The 26,669-nt window shown below is 46.6% G+C and overlaps 1 protein-coding gene across 2 annotated transcripts in view; it reads right to left on the reverse strand.

Annotated features, from left to right (window-relative positions):
• Positions 1-299: 299 nt before the first annotated feature.
• The window catches only part of LOC119433651 (uncharacterized), a 276,033-nt gene continuing 249,663 nt past the window's right edge, over positions 300-26,669 (reverse strand). Inside the window, exon 4 of one of the 2 annotated variants that reach the window (XM_049658812.1) lies at positions 300-758. In XM_049658812.1, coding sequence (XP_049514769.1) covers positions 574-758 — 185 coding nt within the window. In that variant the 3' untranslated portion in view covers positions 300-573. The remainder of the gene's footprint in view (positions 759-26,669) is intronic. The other variant, XM_037700905.2, reaches the window with a different exon arrangement.

A 26,669-nucleotide genomic window follows, 5' to 3' on the forward strand; every position in this document is an offset into this window, starting at 1 on the left:
GGCGAAGTTTCTGCGAACAATTTTAGCCAAACCTCGAGCTTAAACAGCTAAGCTGTTAAAAGAAACGTTTGCAGGTAGCACGTACTTATAAACAGTATGTAAAGTTAATTCCATACATTTCTGAGAAAAATTCGATGGCTATTGATAAATTTGTAGGGTGTGTTTGCAAGCACCTTAACGAGATGGCACCACCATATTCAGTGAGGCTTAGGATTAGGTTTGATCGCACATCTGGTATAAATCGCATCTTTCGTCAGCAATTGATGTTGAGACTCACTGAGAACCCAATTTTTGTAAAAGCCGTGACAAATACAACTTTATTAAACATGATCAACTTTATTGTTCCACCTCACTAAACAATCATGTTGTGTACTAACATCGTTATATCATGGCGGCGCCCATGCGGTTACCAATTTCAAAGCATGGGCGCTATGAGGGCTTTTATTATGATGCAAAGATTAGGCACGGCATCCTGGCTGTGAGCACTGTCTTTGTGTATATGGCCCGTCTCCTGAAAAACATCTCTTGGCGTTGGCCCTTGTGTTCTGCGCTCGCCATCTATTTCTCTCTTAATCAAACACCTATGAAATTGTCACATAGAAACACGGCTACACATTTCACCTTAGAAACTCTATCAACACGTGCATGTTTTTGTGTCATGGTGCTTTCAGCATGGACGCATGTGGGCACACCCAGAGCATGAGCAGGACAGGCTGGCATCAGAGGTACTCCAACTGCTCCAGGACCTCTCGGTGGTCCTGCATTGAGACAAGTTGCACTTGGTGACTAGTACACTACTGACAGATTTACTCCAAATCTTTTTTTATTTCTTCAATGCCACAAACTCACTACTTTCACCTCCGTATCGTACAACATTCCTCCACTCAACACTCGTACTCGACTCAAGAAAGTAGACAGCAGCGCTCAACAGAAGTGGTTAATACACTTTATGATCATCCACAGCAATTCCTGAGAAGTGTAGCATTTTCATCAGTCGAGGGGTGGCGCTGTGCCCAACTTGGTGGAATGGAGGTTGAGAATATTGGGTCGGTCTTCTCTTAAATTTCGAAACAAAACAAACTTAAGCAGTGAAATCTTGCAACAACAAGTTTGCACCCAAGTGTATTTTAAAACATGTACGGCGATGCAGTGCAGTACTTGCTCGATTATATGATGGTGCTTTTTGATTACGTGCTTTTGGCGATAAACAAGCTATCTTCCTAGTCAGCAAAGGAATTGACAACATGGTTGTGGTGTGCGCTAGCTTACATGCAACGTGGGTACCCTATTTGAGAGCTACTTTAGCTCGTATGGAACGTAGCAGCAACGGAAAAAAGTGAATTCTTGCCAATACCTGAGTTTGTTAAAATTGGTGCAGCAAGAAAATATCTATACAAAAGCTACTCAGCTTCGATGAAGTATCAGTGCTCTTTGTTCACTGTCAACAAGGCTAGCTATGCTCAGTAAAAAAGTGCTGCTGTAAAAAAGTGCTGTAGTAAAAAAGTGCTGCTACTACAGCTTCACTGTTTGCCTGCTGTTAATATCCCTAGGCATCACCTAGTTTTCAATGAACATTTTGACGAACATACAGGGACTGCCTGTCATATAGGGACACATGTTTTTGAAGCTCAGGGCATGGGGTTCTTATGGTATGACCTTTTTACTGTTAAGTCCACCACCCAGACAAACTTTATGCGTGCGCCCAGCTCCTTGCCTATTTGTCTGCTTGCCTGTTTGTACCGTTAGACCATTGCATTGGTTGCATTGCATTGGTTAGGCCATTGCATTGGTTCAAACAAAGGTCTTAAAGAAGTGACCGAGATAATTTCACATGCACCTAAAAAAAGGTTGACCTGGTAATGTAACACGCTAGACATAAGTGCAACGTAAACCAGTCGTATTGAATCTACAAATAAATTCAGAATAAACATTATTATTACAGTGGAACCCCGGGTTATGTCTCCCCGTGACATCCCGCATTTTGCAACGGATTAGCGCAGTCCCGGCGCTCCGCATAGAAAGAATTCATTAAAGACCTCGATTATACAACTCAATACTGCGCACATGCTGTCCCATATGATGACACCTGATAGAACCTCCTTTTGAGTTGAAAAGCCCTACAAACAACCTATGAACAAACATCTCCACCCATTGGAAAAAACTGGTAGATTCTCGGCGGCACAGAGATTCCAGTTATGTACCTCCCACATATGAGGCAGGCGCTCTACCATTATGCCACCGCTGCGGTGTGGGAGGCACACTAGAAATGCCGCCCGGTACCTACCAGTAAAATAGGTACCAGGTGCTCAACCACTACGGGACATCAATGCTTGAAAAGGGGTGTTTGTCCCCAACCTGAGGGGTGTCCCTACCTACTAGATGTATTGCGATGCCACGTGGGAAATCGCGGTCGTGAGAGCGGCCCAAACCTCCGTCACGCATGCCTCAGCAATCGGGCTTGGGAGTCGCCTTCTTGATGTCGCACTGTTACCAATGCTTGCTAAACATGTTTCTAGCGCAAAGTACGGAAAGGGGGGGGGGGGGGGGGCAGGTACGAGACAGAGGAGCGCCAACTACCAACTGTTTATTAACTGTCAAAGGTACAAAACCAGGCAGACTTCCAAGCATGCGCAGAAGAGTGAGAGTGCGAAGTGAAACGTCAGCAGAAAAGATATTTATCGAAAAAGCATACTTTTCAGGTATACAGGGCGATCGAGGAGTCACTAACACACGCGGACCCTTTTTCTTAGATGGAAGTTCCCTCGCCGTTTGATCTCTGCTTTTGCCAGTAATCTTGCGCAAAGCGCAGCACACATGAACAAGCTTTACGGTCCGCAAGAACATGCGCACCTGCACAATTTCCAATGCTATTATCGTGCTCCCTCAGCCGGTCATTAATACAACGTCCAGTTTGTCCTTTGTAGGACTTGCTGCAGCTCAGGGTAATTTCATATACAATACCCTCGGCACAACGCCTGAAAGGTTATGCGTGCCTCTTTTAGCACCCTCGCTACTGAGCCCGACAGATTCGCTGGCACAACTGTGCCAATTTCTTGGGAGCTGAAAACATAACAGCAATACCATACCTGGTAGCCACTTCAGATTATGGCTAACCCTGTGCACTTACGGCCCCACATCTGGTCTTCCACGCTCCCTTTCTCTCAAGTGCTCAGTCCTGAGTGCTGATTTTCAGTTTCAACAGAAAAGATTCGACGACAGCATTCAAGGTCAACCGAGGGATGCCAGCTTTTTTGAAGTCTACTAATCCATGACTACTCTGCATCCTGTGCGTACACGACCAGTGCAGCGCTGACTGCAGGCAAAGCAAAGCGACGCCACGCTTAACAAATTTTGAGTGCGCATGATCATAGATTAACAGCGCCTTCATACTTCAGGAAGGTATGTGCAACAAATATGAACGTTAGTAAAAGCCAAGTTAATATATAAAAACTGCAAAGAATTGTCGGCTCATAGGTGAAAACTAGAAGTTCGTCCTTTAGCATTTGTCTTAAAAGCATCTAAAACTAAAATTGCCTGCAATCGGTGCTGCACAGGTTGTGTACGCAAGCGATAAAAGCTTTTCAAACTTTTCGAAGTAGGCCTTGATGCCAGCCTCTGTCATGAGCAGAAAGCTTTTCAAAGTACGCCTTGATGTTACCATGTCATGAGCACCAAACTTTTCAAATTAGGATTTGATGTCAGCCTCTGGCATGAAAACCAAACTTTTCAAAGTAGGCCTTGATATCAGCATCTGTCATGAGGACCAAACTTTTCAATGTAGGCCTTGATATCAGCATCTGTCATGAGGACGAAACTTCTCAAAGTATGCCATGATGTTAGCCTCTGGCATGAGGAGAAAACTTTTCAAAATAGGCCTCGATGTCAGCTTCTGGCACGAAAAGATAACTTTTCAAAGTAGGCCTCGATGTCAGCTTGTGGTACGAAAAAAAAACTTCTCAAAGTAGGCCTTGATGTTAGCCTCTGTCATGAGGACCAAACTTTTCAAAGTAGGCCTTTATGTCAGCCTCTGGAATTAGGAGACATATTTTCAAAGTAGGCCTCAATGTCAGCCTCTATCAAGAGGACTAAACTTTTCAAACTAGGCCTTGATGTCAGCCTGTGGCACATCGGACTCCAAACCACCAACGAAGATCTTTTTGATCCTGGAGCACGCCTTCACAGGCTTGGGGACACTTTGCTGCGCCCATTACCGAGTCTCGCGAAAGTGCTACTATCTCTGAAAGTGGCATAAAGAACGAGTAACAGGCACAGGACATACGAAGGAGACGGACGAGTGCTGACTATAAACCAATCTTTTATTACACCCGCAGCAAATATATACAGGTGGATGAAGGGGGAAGGAGAGGGTAAGCGATATGGCAAGCGGGAACTGCATGATATTGAAAATCTAGATCACTAAATCAGCGCCGTGATTAACGTGCGAGAAACGCAATTTCCTTGGTGAGGAGCGATATCAACAGCACACTCGCGCACTTGTCACCTTTTCCGTCAAAGCAGTAAGCTTGATATATCTCACACGCACGCCGGTCACGATAATGCCTTAGTACTTTACACTGATTAAAAAATCCTTACAACATCGAGAGCAATTCACTGCTAGGCGGCTGCCTATACTTCCCTTGATTAAATTGGAATGTTCTCGGAGGTCTTTGACACAACGACCGGTTTGACCGATGTAGCAACGACCACATGAAATTTATTTGTGTTTCTTATCACACATTCGTAGCCCGTGTCTTCTCTATTCACCTTCTGGCACATAGCATTTTTTTGTTTATGCGGAAAAACAACACTGCCTTCTGCACTAACTTTTTTTATTCGATAAGGAATAACTGTGGTTCGCAACGTCAGGGTTTTCTGTTTTTGACTGTTCGTTTCTTCTGCAATTGTTGGTTTTTTTTTTAAGTCTGCTAAATGACATTGAGCAATGCTAGATAGAAAATTATTCGGGAAACCGGCTTTTTGCAGTCTGAACACTTGTGAGTCAAAACTGCTGTGCATGTTGTGAAGGAATGATCCCGACAATGCCACCCCTAAACATGTTTTTGCAATCTCTCCCTTGTCTATCTTAGAATTTGCCGATCTATAAGGTTGGAGGCTCTTCTTAGAATAGGGGGCGTTCTTCCAGCACACGTGTTCTTTAGACAAATGCTATTCTACGTCGTGGAACTTAAATTCGTTATCATGTGGAAATTCAGTCGTTAAATGTAGTGCCTTTATGCATGAACAATACACGTCAATAGTCAGTCCAGTACGAAGCTCAGTCTCACAATCGTTACATTTATTAAAAAAAACTGAAAAGTCATCCACAAATCTGAACACCTTCACAGCGTTTGTCTGTTGCAGATATTCCATGAGCCATCTGTCATAACTTGCTAGAAGAATGTCGCTAAGAAGTAGAGCGAGACATGAGCCTGTGCATACACCTTTCTGAAAAAAAAAAAAAAAGAATCGTCGGCCCTTCCGCTCCGTGACGATGGACCATCCCAACAAATGGAGGGTATACGTACCCGTTCACAGTGCTGAATGCAGGCAGTTTTCCCTTGATTAAAGATTCCCTACACGTAACGCAAACTCTGAATTCACCAAGGTATTCTCCACTAGTAGCGTAATGTTCATTCAACACTTCCAAGGCACTGTGTCGGTGTTCGTCGGAGCGGATCACACTGGTTCGACAACAACACAAGTTGTTGTCGAACCAGAAACGCTTGTGTTCGATGTCTCGTGTTTGCTCGGTGGCGTGGTTAGCCAACCCCAGCAATTCCACACATCGCCTTTAGTTCAAAGCTTTTACACCACGTGGCGTACCGACCTTTAAGATTCTAAATTCGCGCGATGACTCACGAAGTGTACTGGACGAAAACAGAATGCACGTAAGAACAAAAAAAAAAAAAAAAAGCCCAGGGCCACGCCAACAGCTTTCATCGTTGAGCATAGCCGAGCGCGAATCGGGAATGGTTGATCTGATAACCACCGCGCGTATAAGATGAGCGGCCAGCTGTAGTCGACTGTGAAGTTTTCCTGCTGATTCACCGACGTTATAGGCGTTTATAGGCTCAGTCCCGCTTCGAGAAAGCGGGTGCAGAATCTCGAAAGAGCGGCCCCCTCCGCCTAGCTTATCCTCTTATCCTCGCCAAACTTTTTGTCCGATCGAATTGACGTGCGGCTTCACCGAGAGTCTTATAAAAGCAAAAATGCCGTTTTGTCGCTTCAGTTCTCGAAAGTTCATTCTCAATCAATAATGTAAGCTTGCTAAATGGTGGCGATGGGCGCATGCTTCAGGATATGCAGTCGCATGATTGACGTCCTTAATCTCGGTTGGCTTCAGTTTATACGAGTCCACTTGCGCACTTGCGTGCAGGTACCTGGACGCGTTGTGTTCACTGCCGCAGAAATTTGTTTTTCTAAGGTGAAAGCCTTAGGTGGCTATATTGGCGGTGCCCTTGGTGGTGACCTTGGTGGAAGAAAATGGCCGACGCCACAAAGAGTAAAATCACGTCAAAAAATGCTCGAATTGACGTCAGTTTTCTCAGGGAGGTTCCTGTGAACAAAGTAAATTAGTGGCTTTAAAAGAAAATTTGGTACAATTCAGCCGAACACCTTTTCTGAGGGCTTGGTAAGCGACGGCAGTAAATGCAGAAGATCATCTGTAACTGGTCAATGTTCAATGGCCTGCTTCACTGCAGGGCTTCAAGTAAGGCGCATTAGTTTGAACAACCCGGAATAGTTCCGTTCATTTCGCAAGCTCGCATTAAAGAGAGACGTTCGAAGCCATTTATTTAATTATGCACGCGGCACGTTATGCCGCGCCCTTGCCTCTTAGCTAAAGATTGGTGAAACCGTTATGAAACCGAATATAGACCGATGTACACAACCGAGTTAAAACTCGGGAAAGTCATCGCGTTGGCTCAGTGGCTATAATGGTCCGCTGTTTTGCATGAGGTCGTGGTTCGAAACCCAGCTATTATGGTCGCTTTTTTTTCGACGACAAACAGGCACGTGTATCTTTACGTTGTAATGGACATTAGGAAACCGTATATCAAAATTCTTCCGTACCCTTGACTACGGCATCCCCCATTGCCCCCTGTTCAGATTCGGGTCGTTAAAATCAGTCAGCAAAAAACAACCGATGTTTTACGCTGAGCAAACAAGTCAAGCAATTGTTTCTCGTGGTGTCTGTGTTTTTTTAGCCGTCTCAGAGCCTGGGGAATCCACAGCATGATTAGGTACTTAATACGGGTGTGGCTAATGTTGCTGACCATGTCGCACCGGCGCTTTCCGAGTTTTCATTTTTTTCCAACAAAATGCATACTAAAACATTACAATAAAAACAGTATGCAATGCCAATTACAGCATAAACTGTTTAAGTGGTATGACTAATTTCACCTTAGCTTATGGCCTAAGAGTCTAGGCTATGTGAAATCCAAATAAATGGTTAATCAATCAGCTACCGCACACTGTTCATCGCTCTGTACTTAGCGCTGCTTCCAAGAGTAGAAGAGACACCTATGTTAATGCCAGAAACAGTAAGGATGCATAACAGCCAAGCGCAGCTCAGCTAAAATTTCAGATATACAATCAAGATGATTTTCTTTCTCATCGCCATTGTGCTTTTTTGTTTATGTAAAGTTATGCATTCGTTTCGCTTGCTGCGAGCTACCTATCCGCAATAGTAAATCATTTCTGAAGGCATGAAACGGTGCTACACATCCACAAGCATTTCGCGGCGATTTGCAGTAGATCTACGTATTTATGTCATTTTTCACCTTTGCTAAAACATATGTGCAAGTCCTACGACCGAGACAAGAGCTCCTTGCGTTTTCGGAAACCTGACGCAAATGAATAAATTCCCTCATCTGAGAGCCAAATGTGACGGCGAATTCACTTTTTCGAGTTTATAAAAAGCATTTGATACTCTTAACAGTAGGAGTAAGTGGTCGTTGGTACGCTCGTTGAGCGTTATATTTATGTGACTTCTAGAACCTGTGCTGCCGCCCTCTAATTTCGTGTTCCATCTGCTGAAAATTGAGGTAATATAAAAATTTGTAACGCTAAAGCGTTGCACTCCGAGAACTGCATTGCTTTGCTGCCAGTCATCTGTAAAAGAAGCAGCGACGGCATAGGAGCCGATCAACAAAGAGCGAAGTAATCATAGCAATTTATTGATTTAGGTGCTCCAGTGTCTCCATTTCAAACTTGCGTCCATTTCGTTTCTTCTACTTCATGCGTGTCAAATCTTGTCTGTCGTTTTCGCTGAGCAACAATCACTGACCATTTTTCACGAGCGTGTAAAAACGAAGATGACAAAGATAATAATTACTACTATTACTACTGCTACTACTACCCCTACTACTACTACTCTTACATTATTCTTAATTAATTATTATAGGGGAAGTACAACAATGAAAGCTTTACATGAGATACAACGCAGTGTTTTAGCGTAAATGATGCGAACGTTCCTTGGCGATTATAGAAAAGTTTGTATGTGTTAAATCTGTCGATTTGATGCAGATTGTCAGTGGAATCGACATTCTCTGGCTTACTTAATGTGATTATTATTTTTTTTCATTGACCATAACCCACACCTCCAATATCAAATCTCTTAGGCGAACTTGAGTGGACTCTGGGCTTGGGCTCCCGTGTACTGGTGGGGGATAGTGTATACGCGGGGCCTCTCTTTTCCTCGGGCCACCGGCACCGCCGTTGGCCGAGCGTCGTCAGCCGTGACAAGTGATTCTCCTCGGCACAGAGCAGAGAACGTGGCGGAAACAACGCCGGTATACCACTTGCTTCAGCTCTTGTGCCATCCGTATCGGCAAAGGCGCGCTCCCACCACGGCGTCAGGAAGCACTTCTGGCCGCTTAGGCCGGAGCAGCGGTCTCACTCCAATCGCGTGCACTCGATCAGTATACACGCTCGCCCTCGTCGCCGCGCAAGAACTATCTGCAGCAACTCTGAGCATGACGGGACGCCGCGCACCGGGGCTGCGCAAATCACAATGAAAGCGGGAAAGCTGTTTACTCTGTGCCGTGCAGATGGACCGTTGTCGTCTACAGTAGTCATTAATGCGAAAGCATTACATGAGCCATGAGGCAGAAAAGCCGGCGTCGTCCACAACGAGTGGTATCAAAAGTCAATGTGACGTCATCAGCGTCTTGAATGAAATCGTTCTTCTTCTTCTTTCTGGGGTTTTACGTGCCAAAACCAGTTCTGATTATGAGGCACGCCGTAGTGGAGGGCTCCGGATTAATTTTGACCACCTGGGGTTCTTTAACGTGCACTACAACGCAAGCACACGGGCGTTTTTGCATTTCGCCTCCATCGAAATGCGGCCGCCGGGGCCGGGATTCGATCCCGCGACCTCGTGCTCAGCAGCGCAACGCCTTAGCTGACTGAGCTACCCCGGCGGGTGAATGAAATCGTAGTAATACAGAAGATAGCAAATGGTATGACGACGTAATTATGGGTAGTTATTGTGAACTAAGGTGAACTATAAGGTGAGTTAGAGTGAAGTGAATAAAGAAGAAGTTAGAGTAAGGTGACTTAAGGTGGAGTAAAGTGAATTAAGGTGAAGTAGATTAGAATGGATTAAAGTGTATTAAGGTGGATTAAAGTGGATCACAATATTAACTCGTAGCTACTTGGCGATGAGTTCTCAATGGTTGCGGTCTGGTGATTAATGAACGCAGAGAAAAGAAAGCGAAGAAAGGATCGCAAACAGGTTGTAATACTTAAGAAGTCTTTATTGGTGATAACTAGGGGAAGTCGTAATGCTTTCGCATTCATATTAAGTAAGGATACTTAAGTGACAGTCAATCATTTTGCGCATGAGCCACCATAGGCCTATCGCTTTAAATCCCACCACGCCTCTACCCGCCATGTCAATCTTTGCAGTAAACCTTCTCTGTAATAGCGTTCATGATCCAACCCGCCGTGGTTGCTCAGTGGCTATGGTGTTGGGCTGCTGAGCACGAGGTCGCGGGATCGAATCCCGGCCACGGCGGCCGCATTTCGATGGGGGCGAAATGCGAAAACACCCGTGTACTAAGATTTAGGTGCACGTTAAAGAACCCCAGGTGGTCCAAATTTCCGGAGTCCCCCACTACGCCTCATAATCAGAACTGGTTTTGCCACGTAAAACCCCATAAAAAAAATAAAAAAGAATAAGTTCATGATCCAACGCTAAAACCCGCCGAGTTTGGCTACGTCATAGTGCACAGCTATCGCTTTAAAATCAACCATCCTTTTAATATTCGGCGCCAACGTCCGTCACATCCCATTATCCTCGCGTTGCAACGGCAGCCGCCGCCACATCCGACTTGCACTCCACCGCCCGTACACTTCAGCCGGCCGTATGCTGCAGACTGCACTGTCATTACTTGAAGCGCCTGCTGCGTCACGGCGCGAGGCTCCCCCTCGCCAGAAACCGGCGTGTATTTTCAGCTCGTGCTAAGAGTGCCTTTTTCTTTCCCCTTAACGACTACGATAAGCCACATCTAGGTAAGAAAATTATGTGGTTTTACGTGCCAAAACCACAATCTGCATATGAGGCATGCCGTAGTGGGGGACTTCAGAATACCTTGGACCACCTGGGGTTCTTTAACGTGCACGGGTGTTTTCGCATTTCGCCCCCATCGAAATGCGTCCGCCGGGGCCGGGATTCGATCCCCCGACCTCATAGCTTAGCCGCCCAACGCCATAGCCATTGAGCAACCACGGCGGGTAACGTCTAGGTGGCGTCGTTATTAGAACTAAGATTGCCTTCACGGCAACACCTGAAACAAAATGGCAGACCATTGCTCAACTCTTCGAATCAGCTATGTTGCTTAAAAGTACGAGCACATCGAACGTAACGTATAACTAGGGATCACTTGTTGGTTGCTAGCGCGGGCGAAGTGCAATGAGACCGTGAGCGATGAGTTCCAAACAAAGACTCTACTTTTTTTTCTTTTCTCTCACGAGACACGGGGAGGCGCGTGCGCCAACAGACTTGCCTTTCAGGTGCTTGACGTGGTGTTCAAGAGTGGCGCTATAAACTAGCCATTTAAACGCGAGCCATTTATAGCGGCGCGCGGATGGCGTTCACTCCCTCCCCAGTGAGTTTCCGAACGTCACATGTCCAGTACAACGGAAGGAGTGGTTCGCGTCCCCTACGTGTGCGCTGCACTGTTGTTCGAGAGGAAGTCGCAGTTGTTTCTTTCGTTGCTCTAACAAGAGTCGCGACAGCCGCGGGACCTTCAGATTTCTCCATGTGAGCCGGTTTCACGCGGTCAGTAGAGACTACTTCACGTTGACCGCGAATTGGTTATTTGTACGATGGAGGACATTGAAAGGGCCGTCATACGGTGGTTGAAGAGGTCGCTGCACTGCGTCATGCCGCACAAACACATGGCAGCAGGACCACAACTCTGAGTCGCGGCGCTGGCTGACGCGGTGCGCGACATCATGGCGCGAAGCTTGCCCATGATGTCGCGCAGCCGGCTTGCGTAGTCGCCAGTAGCTACAGGGCGTTTAAATGGCTAGTTTATAGCGGCGCGCGGATGGCGTTCACTACACACTAATGACTCGGCATCATCAGGTAATAATGGTAACCAAAGATACTCATGTAATCACTTTTTTATTGAAGCCAATGACGACGTCCCCGAATCAAAGCTACCACTGTCATACTAAACAAAGTGATTTGTGATCGCAAGTGACTTGGTTCTACCACCTTGTAGTTTTTATAATTGAATCAGTGTTTATATGACTTTTCATTTGATATCCATTAAGCTATACTGTATAAAATGCAAGAACATTGAACTGAACGCATCACTAGTGATCACTAATAACTGCGGGTAATCGGTCAGCAGTGGTAACCAAATTAATAATTTAATAACTTTTGGATTGATACCAATGGCGACGTATATGAATAAAGGCTAGCCACCGCTTTCACATAAAGAAAAGTGATCCGTGATCACCAGGAACTCAGTCCTGCCACTCCTATTTATTATAATTGAGTCACCGTTTGAATGACTTTTCATTTGATACCCATGACGCAATGCTTTATGAAAGGTAGACTTGGCGTTATCAGCTATTAAATGATCATTTATCAGCTATCAGCTAATAGCTATATTTATCAGCTATTAAGTGCTCATTATTTTAAAGTGCGAATGGCCTCAATGACGACGTGCACGAATCAAAAGAACGGCTGTACTAGTAAAATAACTGATTCAGTATCACAACTTACTTCATCATACATGTTCCCAGCAGGCCTCATTGTTGAATTACTTGTTTTATGATATTTGATTTGATATCCATTACATTACAGGTGTGTAAAACCGAGAGAACTAAAAATAGTTTGTCAGTAACTAGTGCTCACTAGTTACTATAGTTCTATTAATTAGCTTATTGTGTGATTACTTATGTAAGTGGTCAATAATTCAGTGCAATTACTGATGGGTATTCATAGACTAAGCTAGAATGTAATTTTAATTTTCTAAACACCAAATAAAACATTTTAACATGCGCTGAAAATTAACAATACGTAGCGCGCATAGCCGGGCTTATGCTTGGATGTCATTCCATAAAACCAATCGGTCCGCTACTTGTTGCAGAATTGGGCATTGCCATCTCTGCTTGCAATGTGCATCATAGCTGCACATTTGAGTCCATGAATTTTAACGTGATCGACGAGCTCTTTCCCTTCAATACGACGACGAACGAATCTTTTTCCCCTGTAGTGCTGCTTCGCCGCATAGTAGCTGAACAAAAGCGCCCCAGGAAAACAAATTCAGCTAGCGGAATAAAACCAAACTTGACCTACATATGGAGGGTGACCTAGAGTATATATGCGACCAGAGTGCAATTAGCGGATGAGTTCTCGCTGCGCTGCAATAAGCATTTAAAAAATCACACCATGCATTTTTAACGGGTCTACAAAAGCGTCCCAGGACAAGAATACAACCATTGAAATTAAACGAGACGCCACATAAAGCGTGAGACCGTTGTCAGGATTAAGTGCCTAAAGTGCAATTCGCGAAAAATGAGGCATTGCTCAGAAATCGATTTTTGAAAAATGCTTCCCATAGAGTTACGCCAACCGAATCGCTCTAGGGTCAGCTTCGCCACAGTAGTTGATGTCCCGGATTCCCGGACTTGAGCATCCGCCCGCCATTGACACTTACGAGCCTTCAAAATGAAATTGCTTTAAAATTAAATCTGTCCGTCCCGTAAGACAATGAATGGCTCATACCATCTTAAGCAATGGCTCATACCCCGGTAAACGCGGCCTCCCAATTACGACGACAGAAGAGAAGTGAAATTCTACGCTGGCATGATGAGCGGCAACGGAGCCAGCTGTGGAAGAAGACAATGACGCTCGAACCATTGCTTATGATGATAGTTTCTGCAAACAGACCCGGATGTTCAGGCTAGAAATAAACAAGCTTCGCTAGTAAAAAAAAATACCATCGTGCTTGATAATGTAAACAGAAATTAAAAACTTCCAAGAAGATCTAACGACCATGTGTGCTGGAAGTATGCCCCCGCTTAGGGATGACAACCAGCACAGGGCGTGATGGTCCATGATGACATAGAAAGGACGGCCACAGAGGTACAGGCGGAACTTCGTTAGAGCACACACGATGGCCAGGCACTCTTTTTCAGTGACCGAATATCTGGTCTCGGGCTCTCGGCCTTTGTGAGTGCGACTCGCGTAGGCGACGACATAATCTTCATGGCCAGGTTTGCGTTGTGCGAGTACAGCCCTGAGGCCGACACCACTGGCATCTGTACTTCCGTAGGAGCCTGGGGATCGTAGTAACGGAGTATCGGAAGAGATGTCAACAGTTGGCGCAGAGTCTGGAAGCTACATCACATTCAGGAGACCAACAACACATGTGGGTGCCAGAGCTTAAAAGCTGCGTCAGAAATGCAATGATGGTGGCGAAAGTGCGCACAAAGTGATGCAACTAGAAAAAGCGCCCGATGAAACTCCGGAGGTTATCTTAGTGAATGCGTTGAACACATGTCATCTACCGTCGTAAACGCCTATTTCTCAGCGTGCTCTAAGAAAATTTTCAGGAAATAACCATAGAAAACAACGCATGATAATGGTGATACTTGCTGCTGGGCTAGTCGGTTCATACTGTGTTACGGACCATAAGAAGTATGGCCACTTAGCGCAAACCGACTTAAAAATAAGGAGAGGAAAGGACTAGATGAGCACTAAGAACTCTTAGTAGGACCCACTGTAGAGGAAATGTCACTCAGTAATACTTGCTTGGGCTAGTCGGTTCATACTGTGTTACGGACCATAAGAAGTATGGCCACTTAGCGCAAATAGACATAAAAATAAGCGGAGGAATGGACAAGGTGAGCTCTAAGATCTCTTGTTAGGGCCCACTTTAGAAGAAATGTCACTCAGTAATACTTGCTGCTGGGTTAGTCGGTTCATACTGTACTACGGACCATAAGAACTATTTCCACTTAGCGCAAACCGACTTAAAAATAAGGAGAGGAAAGGACTAGATGAGCACTAAGAACTCTTAGTAGGACCCACTGTAGAGGAAATGTCACTCAGTAATACTTGCTTGGGCTAGTCGGTTCATACTGTGTTACGGACCATAAGAAGTATGGCCACTTAGCGCAAATAGACATAAAAATAAGCGGAGGAAAGGACTAGATGAGCACTAAGAACGCCTAACTCGCCTAACTTTCCCGCTAATATGAGTCACTTGGTCAAATTACATCACGGTCAAACGGACCTTTCATCGACCAGCTTTCTTGAACAGGATACAGAGGCTCCTTCTATAACTAGCGGGCTGATTTGCTGAGGGAATTAGGTTCAAAACCAACTGTCGGACTGACTTGGGTGACCGGATATGTACCCCAGTGTCCCTCTTTCATGCTAACTTGGAGCACTGCGTCCTGGTACTGCGCAGAACTGAGCTTGGCAGTGTCAGAAACGTTGGGGCTGACTACACCGACGCATCTGGTACCCATTCACGCGAAATCCAGCAAAAATGATAGTATCTCGAAAGCTATTGCCCGAAAATACCGCTCAATATCGCAGCCACGCACAAAATGAACCGACAGTAACCTTCACAATATTACGACCTACTGGAACTCCAGACCTGCACAGATAACCAGCTTATACGGGAGCCGCCTGCACAACCACTCGTTCAACTTTTGACCATTCGCGTCGCTTTTTTAGGTCCTGTTCATTTGTTCAAAAGGAAGCCTACGACGACGTAGACAGGGAATTGGTATGGGATATTCTCAGGCATAGATGACGATTTCGTGGAGCTGCTGAGGGAGATTCATAGAGACAACCGAAACAAATTATATGGGAAGGCCGAAAATGTAATGGAGTGGTGTGAATTCACCAAGGACTGAAGCAAGGATGTCCACTGTCTCCATTGGTGGTCACGCTTTATGTTAAGGGCATAGAAATACGACTGGAAGACAGTGAATTAGGGTTTGATTTATTCTACGTGCGTAATGGACAAATGGTGCAACAGAAGGCCCACGACTGATGGATGCGGAATACATAATGCTACTGTCGGACAATGCAAGATAAATATCTTGCATTTATGAAACTTATGAATATGTGCGGCAACGCAGTAACAAATCTAAGCTTTAAAGGGATACGGACACAAAAGTTGGCGGGTGTTTTTTTTTTTTTTTTTTTTTGCGTCGGAACAAGAGTTGCATTGCTGATAATGACGAATACAACAAGCTGCTTTGAAGAAAAAAAAAAGCACGAGAAACATCTTTTTTTTTTTGAGATTTTCTGTTGTACCCTCTCGAAGCGGCCGCCGACAGAAGCTGAAAATTGACGTCATAACACCCACCCAGGCGCGCGCACGGCCAAGGTCGGCCACAGCCGTCGAGTGTTTCCGGGGGTGTCGGTCCCTTGCAGCGTTTGTTTAACCCCTTTCGGCGATCTTCGCACGAGGTCCGTCTGAAACATCATCCCCGTCGGCGCTCCAAGCAGGTGGTGCGTCTTACATGCGGCTTCCCGCGGTCGTCGCTTGGTATTGACGCGTTCGTCGCGGCGGAAGGAAATGCCCAGACATTGCTGTTATAACAGCATCGTCGGTCGTGACACGCCGTCGCACACGTTTCCCAGAGACGAGAAGGTGCGTAAACTTTGGATAACTGCCTGTCATCCATCACGCCCTGCCTGGAGACCTCTAAAAATGACTTCATTTGCGCGGCAATGATTATGTGACCAGCCCGGCTGTTCTGAAAAGCCTCCGCATGCCGAAAATGCCTAAAGGAAATGCCTAAAGCGTGACGCTGTGCCATCGGTATTCTAACCAAAACGCAAGGCAGAAAATCATCAGCGGCGCATTTCAAAAGAGGAGGCGAAAAGATGTCGGAACTGTTTTCGTTCACTTGCAGCCTTCTTGAGCAGTGTGAGGGCGAGGCTGGGGCGAGATGCTCGAGGCTGGGCACGAAGGAAGTAATGTCTTTGAAAATGTTGGCAAAGCATAGTAAAACAATACAAGGCTAGCGAGCGCGAGCGCGACTCACGAGGTAAGTCCTACATGACAGCGGGGCAGACACACACACACACAGCTCTGCTTCGCCACGCTACAAGCGAGAAAAAGTAGCGAGAACGCCCAACAGGTGCTGCCATCTGTCGGGCGGCTGACGAAGTGGATGTGAGAATCTCGGAGGCACAGCAGTTGCTCACGCCGACGGCATAAACTACTATTCAGTCATCCACCCAGTGCTGAAATACCCCGCAGATGCCTCGCCTGCGTGCGCTCTTCAAAAAGCAAGCTGCCAGAGGAAATGACCAATAATTCTTGCGCAAGTGTCTGGTGCAGAGCGAAATCTTCGCGCTACGGTTCGCGAAAAGTGACCGGCACATCCACGGCCGCCTGCTCTTCTTCGTCGCTTGACGCGGAAGGCTCGTAACCGTAAGCGGTAATATTTCTTGCCAAGTTGCAATGGTCCTCGTCTTCAGACGTGTACTCATCGCTGGCAGAGGCACCAGAACTCGAATCCATGCTCGCGCGCTTCGAATGACCGCGGCCGGCCGGCTGGCTATCCGACGAGGGTGTCCTGACGTCACGCCTTCCAACTCCGCGGGTCGGGCGGCGAGGCACGCGCTCACAAAAACGCTAACAATAAAGCCACCGGCTAAAAAATGAGTTAAGTGACTACTTCTTTTCGGTGTAATCACATACTGAGGATTAATTTTCAGCATTTTCGTAAAATTTTCAGATTTTGTGTCCGCATCACTTTTAAGTTTAGCACAGAGAACTTATGAATTATGATCTTTAATGAAGAGACGAGTAATTAGGTGGTGTCAATTCAGCAGCAAGTTGTCCCAGCTGTCACGCAACACGATTTAAAAAAAGATGAACGGCATTACGCGAAGCAAACCTAGTACGTATTGTTTCCAGTGCAGTGGAGTAGCTGCCAGTAATTTTTTCGTTACTGAGATTTAATTAGATAATTGTAATTAATTATCTAACTCGAGAAGTAGGATGGCCTAATTGTCAAAGTGTCAATGAGAAAATTGTAGAACAGCATAAAAAATTCCCGATACAGCTTTCTGTTTTTTTTTTCGATTGTGAAAGAAGCCCGCGAATACACGCAGAATTACCGCGCGACTGGCCGCTCGAGGCAATTTGCGTGTATTCTCGGGCTACTTTCACGCTCGGAAAAACACTTTATGTAGCACGTACTGAGCAACAGAAAGCTGTATCGCGAGTTTTTCATGTTGCTCTACAATTTTCTCATTGGGACTGACTTCTCGAGTTAGATAATTAATTACAATTAGATAATTAAACCTCAGTAACGAAAAAATTACTGGCGGCTACTCCACTGTACTGGAAACAATACGCACTAGGTTTGCTTCGCATAGCGCCGTTCCTCTTTTTTTTTTTGAAATCGTGCTGCGTGATAGCTGGGACACGCTGTATAGGGGGTTCCTGTAATTACAGAAGCGAACAGAAGAAAAATAAACGCACGGGACAACGCTGGACTTACAATTGAAGCTTAAAATCGGTACTGGAGGCAACTTGCCCTTGCATTGCAAAAAATGCGGATGCCGTCCAGTTTTTGATAGCGTTTCGATTGTAGGGAGAGAGCGCAGTAGACTGGAAAGAGAAATTAGCGAAGCGTTCCACATCAGAAAAATGGGAGCGCATGAATGCGTGGGTGAACCTTCGGTCCATCTCACTGATAAGGAAATTCAATTTTTAAGTTTACCACGTTAATCCACGTGTTGTGGCCCTGTCGGAAGGGGTGTGGCTAGGTTTTTTTTTCCGTTGATCTTTGACTAAAAACCGTGCGACTGCTCTTGGGTTTCTACTCATGCGTGGCGGGGTTTTGTGGCATGTATTCGGAATACATTTCAGTTGTAAGTCCAGCGTTGTTCTGTGCGTTTCTTTTCCTTGTGCTCGTGTCTGTAATTGCTAGAACCCCCCGTACTGTCGCAAACTCGCGACCGGGGGTGGGGGGTGAGGTCACGGAAATTCTGTCGAGGAGTATGACTTCAACACACTTGGAAGTACTGATGAGGCTTCTGGCACGACATCCCACTTCGCAGCCGCTACGGCTACAAAACACCGGAGTGTGCGCCGGATGCAGCAGCTGGTCACACAAGAAAGAAAGCGAGGCCACATCCTCCTATAGAGAGCCTCCTATAGAGAAATCGCCGTCGTCTCTGGGGGCGCCACTAAGGTGGGTCACTATGTTGCGAGTAACGACAACCAGTGACGTCGAGTCGTAATCGGGTCTTTGCACGACCCGACGACATGCATCAAGCGGGCAACGTCAGAGTGAAAAATGTTGTCCTTATTCTGCAAACAATGAAGGTTACGGCGCACCTCCCCCCCATCTCTATGCGCCCACCCTTTGAAGGTGGCGCCCCCGCCTACCAGCATCGGTGTGCTTTATTAGAAATCTTAAATTTTGTTGCGATAGCAATTATATGGACACTCCAAGCGTATTTCTGCCACCGCCGTCGTCACCGTGAGGTTCCGTATAAAGCGCAAGGGCGATAAAATCGTCGCCGCGCGCCGTATGCTGTAGTGAAAGCGCACGAGGGACGCGCGCTTTCACGGAGAGCGAACGCACGGCGTAGAGCAAACGCGACGTCTTCTGTCGTGCGAATCGCCGTGGAGGGATGGGAGGGAGGAAGGGGAGACGACGTTCAGCTGCGGCACCAAACGCGTATCTTGCGACCGGGAGCAACGGGAACTGGCGACTCAATCTCACACGCCAAAGGAGGAGAGCGGGAATGCAGCGCGGGAGGGAGGGGGTGCGGCTTCTACTCTGCAAGCAACTGCGTACTTCTACTTTGCGCGGCTGGGGGCTGTCGCGCGCACCGTATCTTGAAAGCGATCTCCACACGGCTCTTATCTTTGTATGGGCTGTGCTTTCGCCGCTTAGTTTCCGGTGAAGCGAGAGACCGCACGAAACTTCGCTCGCTGCGGCTGGGCGCTTGCTGACGCCAGCGTGTTGACAGTGATCTGCGGTCATCGAGTGTGATCTATTCATGTTCGCTTGTGCGCGAATGCAGCCGATAAAACTACTATCCTTACTCCGTATAGCTGTGTACCAGTGGCGTAGCCAGAAATTTTGTTCGGGGGGGGGGGGGCTCAGGTTGCAGCGCGGCCTCCTCCTTATAGAATTTGTCGAGGGATCAAATGCATGAATAACTGCATTGCCAATTTCATTGTATATTAGATGCTGCAAACGAATTATTGAACGCTATGCACTGTCCATTAAAATATGTATGTTTTCATAACAGAATATATTCGTATGCCCCAAAAATTGTGGCAGAAATAACTAATATTAATGCTTCCGTGTTTTTTTTTTGTGTGTGTATTTAATAAGCAAAGAAAGCATCACATGAACTTTAGAACTATTGACCCTTTTCGCGGAGCAGTTTGTTTTAGAGAAACGAAATGGCGCTCACGGCGGCGCGCCATACCTCTCCCCAGCGACCGCGCACGAATACGAAACCATTACCGATTCTACCTTGCTTCTGCGCGATCAGCTGTCGGAAATGGAACTGAGTTTTCGCTAACACACTGTGCTCCAATCATGCTAGATTGAATAATGTGGATTGAAGACGTGTGCAGTAGTTGGCTGCAAAAATAGTGACTGGCATGTTAAGGAATAGAATGAATCTGTGTGGCCAAGTTCGCGGACCGCTGCTGCAACTGTCCGAACGTGTTACCGGCACTTCGTGATGTACGGCTTTCCTAGAGGATACAGAAATTTGCTCATCCGCCAGCCTTGTATCGCTAACCTTCAAAGAAAGGGCTTCATCCCCAGAACGTCGGCAACAGTGAGTACCACTCGTTAAACAATGACAAAGGGAGCAGCGCCGCTTCCTGTGTCATAGTAAGTTTCGCGCACGTTATCTATACACATCTGTCCAAATGGCAGGAAAACTTATGCCCACTCTATCGCCGACGTATCAAGAATAAGTGAATGGACGCACACTTGAATATATGCGCACTGTATACACACAATAAATGACGGACTACACCTATGGCGCACCAATGGTCGAAGCTGAATGTTTCGTGATGGTACACAAGAGTAAGCAAGTTACTAGCTGTAATATATATTTGCTACAAGGTATTACAATGTACAAAACAGCTACGTTTCAAGCCTTGTGCGCAGCAAGAACAAATCTATCGGATTCGGAACTGAGCACACCGGCCAGTGATTAGGCAGAAAATAATCAGATAGTGGCCGCACCGAGGAACTTCACTGAGTCAGAAACTGACAAGCCACTGCTTCAAAATATTTGCCGAATAAAGAACAAAGAGCAAAACACACTAATCCTGACTGAATTCATAATCGCAAATCTTGGAATGCATATTTAGCCCCGCTTTTAGAAGAAGCACCATACAAACTGCCTGCGCCGTTTGGACATAGCTCAATCAGCTCCGAAAGCGCTTTTGCATGTTCTCTGAAGCTGTGATCAAAGCTTCGTGTCATCCACCTAGTCACCGTCTACGATATCTCCGAAAACAGAGGTTTTCTAAGCCGCGGCGGCGTCATACACTTCCATTGTAAACAAGGAGGCAATGCAGGCAGTTGAGGCAAGCAATGGACGCGTCACCACGTGATCAAATATGGCAGCGCCCACGGGATCGCCGCGAAAAGGGTCAATTTCAGTTCGAAACCAGCAAAGCAGTGCATGCTGCTTATATGAAAAACGTAAAGGCCATGAAATTAATAAGTTCAGGACAAATATTTTGATGAATCTTTGTCATTAAAGAACCTTGTTTACATTTTTCTACATATGCAACGGCCAGGAAGAAACCTCAATGACACTATCCCTCGTTGCAATCGATTGCGCAGGAGCAGCTGTAAGTCGTCATGTATTGTAATTACACCGAGATAATGCTCGCAGCAGTGAGTACAAATAAAAAGTGGGAGTTCTGCAAAGTATATATTAGAAATGCGAAGATAGAATGGAATATACAAATGCGAAGATACAACTCGCTAAAGGGCAAAAAAAGAGTCGCTGGAAACAAAGTTCACTGCTTGTATACACAAAACCTCGCAACAAGATATTTAAAAATACGTATCAGTCTTCAATAAATCTACGTATTTAAGCAAACGTCAGTGTATCATCATCATCATCATCATCATCATCATCAGCCTATATTTATGTCCACTGCAGGACGAAGGCCTCTCCCTGCGATCTCCAATTACCCCTGTCTTGCGCTAGCGTATTCCAACTTGCGCCTGCGAATTTCCTGACCTCATCATCCCACCTGACTTTCTGCCGTCCTCGACTGCGCTTCCCTTCTCTTGGTATCCATTCTGTAACCCTAATGGTCCACCGGTTATCCATCCTACGCATTACATGGCCTGCCCAGCTCCATTTCTTCCGCTTAATGTCAACTAGAATATCGTCTACCCCCGTTTGTTCTCTGATCCACACCGCTCTCTTCCTGTCTCTTAACGTTACTCCTAAGATTTTTCGTTCCATTGCTCTTTGTGCGGTCCTTAACTTGTTCTCGAGCTTCTTTGTTAACCTCCAAGTTTCTGCCCCGTATGTTAGCACCGGTATAATGCAATGATTGTACACTTTTCTTTTCAACGACAGTGGTAAGCTCCCAGTCAGGATTTGGCAATGCCTGCCGTATGCACTCCAACCTAATTTTATTCTTCTGTAAATTTCTTTCTCATGATCAGGGTCCCCTGTGAGTAATTAACCTAGATAAACATATTCATTTACAGATTCTAGAGGCTGACTGGCGATCCTGAATTCTTGTTCCCTTGCCAGGCTATTGAACATTATCTTTGTCTTCTGCATATTCATCTTCAACCCAATTCTTGCACTTTCTCGATGAAGGTCCTCAATCATTTGTTGTAATTCCTCTCCATTGTTGCTCAATAGGACAATGTCATCTGCAAACCGAAGGTTGCTGAGATATTCGCCATCGATCCTCACTCCTAATCCTTCCCAGTCTAAGAGCTTGAATACTTCTTCTAAGCATGCAGTGAATAGCATTGTCAACGTCAGTGTATATAATGCGTCAAATACGACAAATAAACATGTTGCTCAGTCACAGATAGTAAACTTTGAGCACAGAAAGACAGATGATCCTGGCAAGAAATCGTGATATGTACTTGGGCCATGCAGCGGTCGCGACAGTGCCATGTGGATAGAATAATAGAGGAATAATGCATAAATCAGTACGAAAATGTGTAATTTACCTGCCTGCACAACGCCAACAATTATTCTGCACCCAAAATTAAAGGAGGGTATTCCTTCGTTTCAAAAAAAAAAATAATAAAATCAGGTAGCTGAAAAGGAAAGAAAAGGACATACGAAGGCCACATATGATGCGGTAAGTTGAACTACCCAATATCCGAGTGTTTTTGGCAAACGCCGCGTGGGCCGGGCTTTCAATGAGCAAGGTCGGTCAAAATTGGTTGTTGGTATCCTCGTAATTTTTGTATTCACGTGATAATTGTGATCATGATGCTAACTGCTAGAATAAACGGCGAAAATTTCTGCGGTTTTAAAAGCTAATGAGCGGTCATACGTTTTCATAATTAAGAACTTATGGACCTGAAGAAACAATGCTTTTTACTTGCATTGATTTTTGCTGCTTCGCTATCTAAAGGACAAACTTCTCTCGGCGGGACAGTTGAGCGAAGCGGTCACGTTGATGCTGACGTCTCTGTGGGTGTATAGAAGCGCCACTCTAACCATGCGTTCCACAGACATTGTAGAGCGCAAGTAGTTTTATTGCGATAGCAATTATATGGACACTTCAACCGGATTTCTGCCGTCGGCGTCGCCGTCGCCGTCGCCGTCGCCGTCGCCGTCGTCGTCGCCGTCGCCGTCGCCGTGAGGTTCCGTATAGATAAAATCTTCACCACGCGCCGTATGCCCGAGCTTCAAACGTGCGGGGACGCGCGCTATCACGGAGAGCGAACGCACTCAATCTCCCACGCGCAAGCAACGAAGCGGGAAGCCAGCGCCGGAGGGAGGGGGGGCACTTCTACTGTGTTAACAACCGCGCTCGTCGCTCGACAGCACGGTCTCTTATCTCTCCCACGCGCAAGCAAGGAAGCGGGAAGCCAGCGCCGGAGTGAGCGGGGGGGGGGGGGGGGGGGGGGCGCACTTTCTTCTGCCAGCAACCGCGCTCGTCGCTCGCCGCACCGTCTCTTATCTCCACACGGCTCTGACCTTTATGTACTGGCCGCTCAGTTTCCGTTGAAGCGATAGACCGCACGTACCTTCGCCCGCTGCTTGCTGCCAGCGTTTTGACAGTCGTTGTCTGCAGTCATTCAGTGTGATCTGTTCATGTTTGTTTGTGCGCGCTCACACCACGCTTGTTCATTCAGTTAGTAATAGTCGGGCCACATTTTCCAACGCACGCTTACACATGCAATGCTGCCCGGATCGGCAGTGCAGCGCTACAGGTGTGTCCCTTCGCACGCGCGCTGCCCACGGGAAGCGCTTCTCATCAACACCACCGTTTCACACGCGCCTTCTCGTGGTCATCGAGTCTCTCTTCATGTCGGTCTACTTACGCCGCAGTACACCTGCTTACTTAATCAGCTCATGTTTACTACAATTCATATTGCTACCAAAGCCGCTCACCTTACATCGTATGACATTGCTGTGTTGCTATCGCATTCATTGCTTCGCCCTTAGGGCGAAACTGTGACATTTTTTTAGTAAACTCTTGTTAAAAAATATTCTCTCTGCGCTGGCAGTGGTCACTGGAAGGGTGACTAGAAGCTGCAGCAGTATTTACACATTTACACAGAACCTGCTGTCGCAGTGAGAGATGGGCATCTATTCTGGTGCTAAAACCTAAAACACTCCCTTGATGCCGTTGGCATACTTGTTTAGGTACCTTGCAGAAACAGTAGGCTGTTCGATTCCGGCGATGTCCGTCGTTTCGTCAGGAAGTATGGAGAAGCAGCCTGCTTTTGCAACTACACTTTCTTTGATAATTTCACCACAAATTTCTATAATTTGGTTTTGTGCATCTGGGCTTAAATACGAGGCATTACTGGGGCAACTTTCCAAATGGTTCTTCAGATATGTATCTCCACAATCAGCTCGCATGCGAAGAAGCACTCTGAAAATGCCTGTATTTTCAGCAGGGGCATTGCTTAAATCCATAGGGCCCCTGTCCCTGCGGCCACGGAGAGCCAGACCTTGTCGCCCGCAAACTCGACCGCTTGCGAGTTCGCGCTTCCATTTATGGAACGGCTTGGACACGAGCGTTCCAGTGCGCGCATGTTGGCCCAAGTTTGTAAGAACATTAACCCCATAAAGTTCTAGAATTGAAAATATTTTAAAGTATGCCTTTGGAAATTTGAGCGCACCTTTCGCGTCAAAAGTTTGAGAACTTTATACCCATAAAGTTTCGTAATTGAAATCCATGCGCTCCGTATATTCCGCGGCCGCTGCGAGATGCCGCAACGCGCCCGCTCGCTATCGAAAAGCCGTTGAAAGTTTATGCTCGGATGGGGCTCCTTGCGTTACGTGACTCCAGGTGCAAGGGCGTTGTCACGAAATCCAGCCTGAGTTCGCAATGTTCGTGCCGAAATGTATTTTCGAGCGTGAAAAGGACAGTGTAGACAAAATCCAGAATGATTGCGGCGTCGGTGGTAGTTTTGGTCGGTGGTGCATGCCAGCACGAAAAAATTTCGGGGGGGGGGGGGGGGGCTGAAGCCCCATCAGCCCCCCCCCCCCCCCCACCCTGGCTACGCGCCTGCTGTGTACTAATTTGCAATCGCAATTTCGCAATTCGGCTTTCGAGCGAAACAGTGACTTTTTTTTCTGAAAAAAGTACATCGCATTCTGGCTGTTACAGTATCATAACCATTTATCCCCAATATCAGAAGAGAAAGGTCCATTACAATTGAAAATTCGCGCTTTCGAAATATGTAAAGATATTCTCCAAACATAGTGAAAATACCTTAACACAGTTATTCTACAAATGCAGATAGCGCTTTTTCAAAGCCAAATAACTAGAATATGCATAACACAGGTTACAGATCCAAGTGACCCGTTGAGCCATTCAAATGAACCGGTTCATTTCAGTGAGCTGAGCCGTTCCGAGAGGCTCACTAAAGTCAGCCGTTTTGCCCATCTCAACGTGGAGTCGTGGACTGTCCTCAGCAGTTGACGCCGCGGACGAGCGTAGCCCTCCCCACCTCACGCCACCCTCAGAAGGGCAGATGAGATCTCCCACGCAGTTTAAGATGCTGTAGCCGCCGGACAACTCAGCGCATGCGCAGGCAGTCTCCCATCCGCTCCTCCTCCGCTCCTCCTCCGCTCCCGCCTCATGCTCTTGTGGGATTTTGCGTCGGCTAAGGAACGGATCCCAACATCAAAAAACGGACGGCGGCAGCGGCGGGTGATCGTGCCGGTGCTTATGGCGTCCGGTTAGCAAGTCCCTTATTCCAAGCCACGCAGCCTGCTTTTGTAGCTTGCCTGTCACCGGCGGTAAGCGGTGACGCTGCGGTGACGGTGCTTCTTATCGGCCACGCAGTGCAGCACGCAGCCATGCTTCGCCGGCGTGGATGATGACGAGGCGGAGGCTACGGCGTAGAGCGCGTCGCCACACTCTCACTGCATCGTCCTCTACTTTCCTCCTCACGCGCGCTTCTTTCGGCTGCCGCTGCGCTCCAAATTCGCTTTAATCGCTCGCTCGGTTACGAGGTATTGCAACGCTGTCGCTCAGCGCAGGAACGGGCGCCCAAGAGCTGCGCTCTAAAAAGATACCACCATTACAGGCATAAGTAGCGGCACCAGGTAGAAGTTTTCAGGAAGGTGAAATGATTAAGGAGATGTATACAAAAATGATAGCAAATTTGCAGGCGCAAGTTGGAATCAGCTAGCGGAAGACAGGGGTCACTGGAGATCGCAGGGAGAGGCCTTAGTCGGGCAGTCAACATAAAAATATGCTGATGATGATGACACAAAAAGCTACAATGAATGGCATGCATAGCATACCTGATTAACTCAAGCAGGCTAGGTGACTCTATGTCACTCATGTTTCAAAGGGGATGCCAATAAATCATCTGCTATTCTACGCTTGTCTGGGCCGACGTTGTAATGATAACAGCAGCTGTCCTGCTGTGACGAATTGCTTGCATAGATAATAATTTTTGCGACCACAGTGGCAGTGGTGTCACGGCGTTAT

This window comes from Dermacentor silvarum, chromosome 11, assembly GCF_013339745.2.
Source record: "Dermacentor silvarum isolate Dsil-2018 chromosome 11, BIME_Dsil_1.4, whole genome shotgun sequence".
Lineage (NCBI taxonomy): Eukaryota > Metazoa > Arthropoda > Arachnida > Ixodida > Ixodidae > Dermacentor > Dermacentor silvarum.